The sequence below is a fragment of the Gavialis gangeticus genome, unplaced genomic scaffold (assembly GCF_001723915.1).
Source record: "Gavialis gangeticus isolate Ggan-Ray unplaced genomic scaffold, GavGan_comp1, whole genome shotgun sequence".
NCBI classification, from domain to species: domain Eukaryota; kingdom Metazoa; phylum Chordata; order Crocodylia; family Gavialidae; genus Gavialis; species Gavialis gangeticus.
In genome coordinates, this window is record NW_017728991.1 from 1,530,803 (window position 1) to 1,531,029 (window position 227).

Consider the following 227-nt stretch of genomic DNA (forward strand, 5'->3'; position numbering starts at 1 on the left):
GGGGGGGGGGGGGGGGGGGGGCGGGGCCCCGGGGGCCGGGGGGGGGGGGGGGTGCATGCATGCAGGCGGGTTGCGTGCATGCAGGGAGGGCGTGTGCACACGTGTGCAGCCTCGTGCCCAGCGCCGACGCTCCCGCCTTGTGCCCACAGCAGGGAGCAGCCTGATGGGGAACTCGCCCGCCTCGTCCTTCATGGGGAGCTTCCTGACCAGCAGCCTGGGCTCGGGCG

At 76.2% G+C, this 227-nt stretch overlaps 1 protein-coding gene across 1 annotated transcript in view; it reads left to right on the top strand.

The window, feature by feature from the left end:
- BAHCC1 (BAH domain and coiled-coil containing 1) overlaps positions 1–227 on the top strand; it is a 93,095-nt gene that overhangs the window by 34,208 nt on the left and 58,660 nt on the right. Inside the window, 1 exon segment of the mRNA XM_019515030.1 lies at positions 150–225. Within this exon segment, the coding sequence (XP_019370575.1) occupies positions 150–225 (76 nt within the window).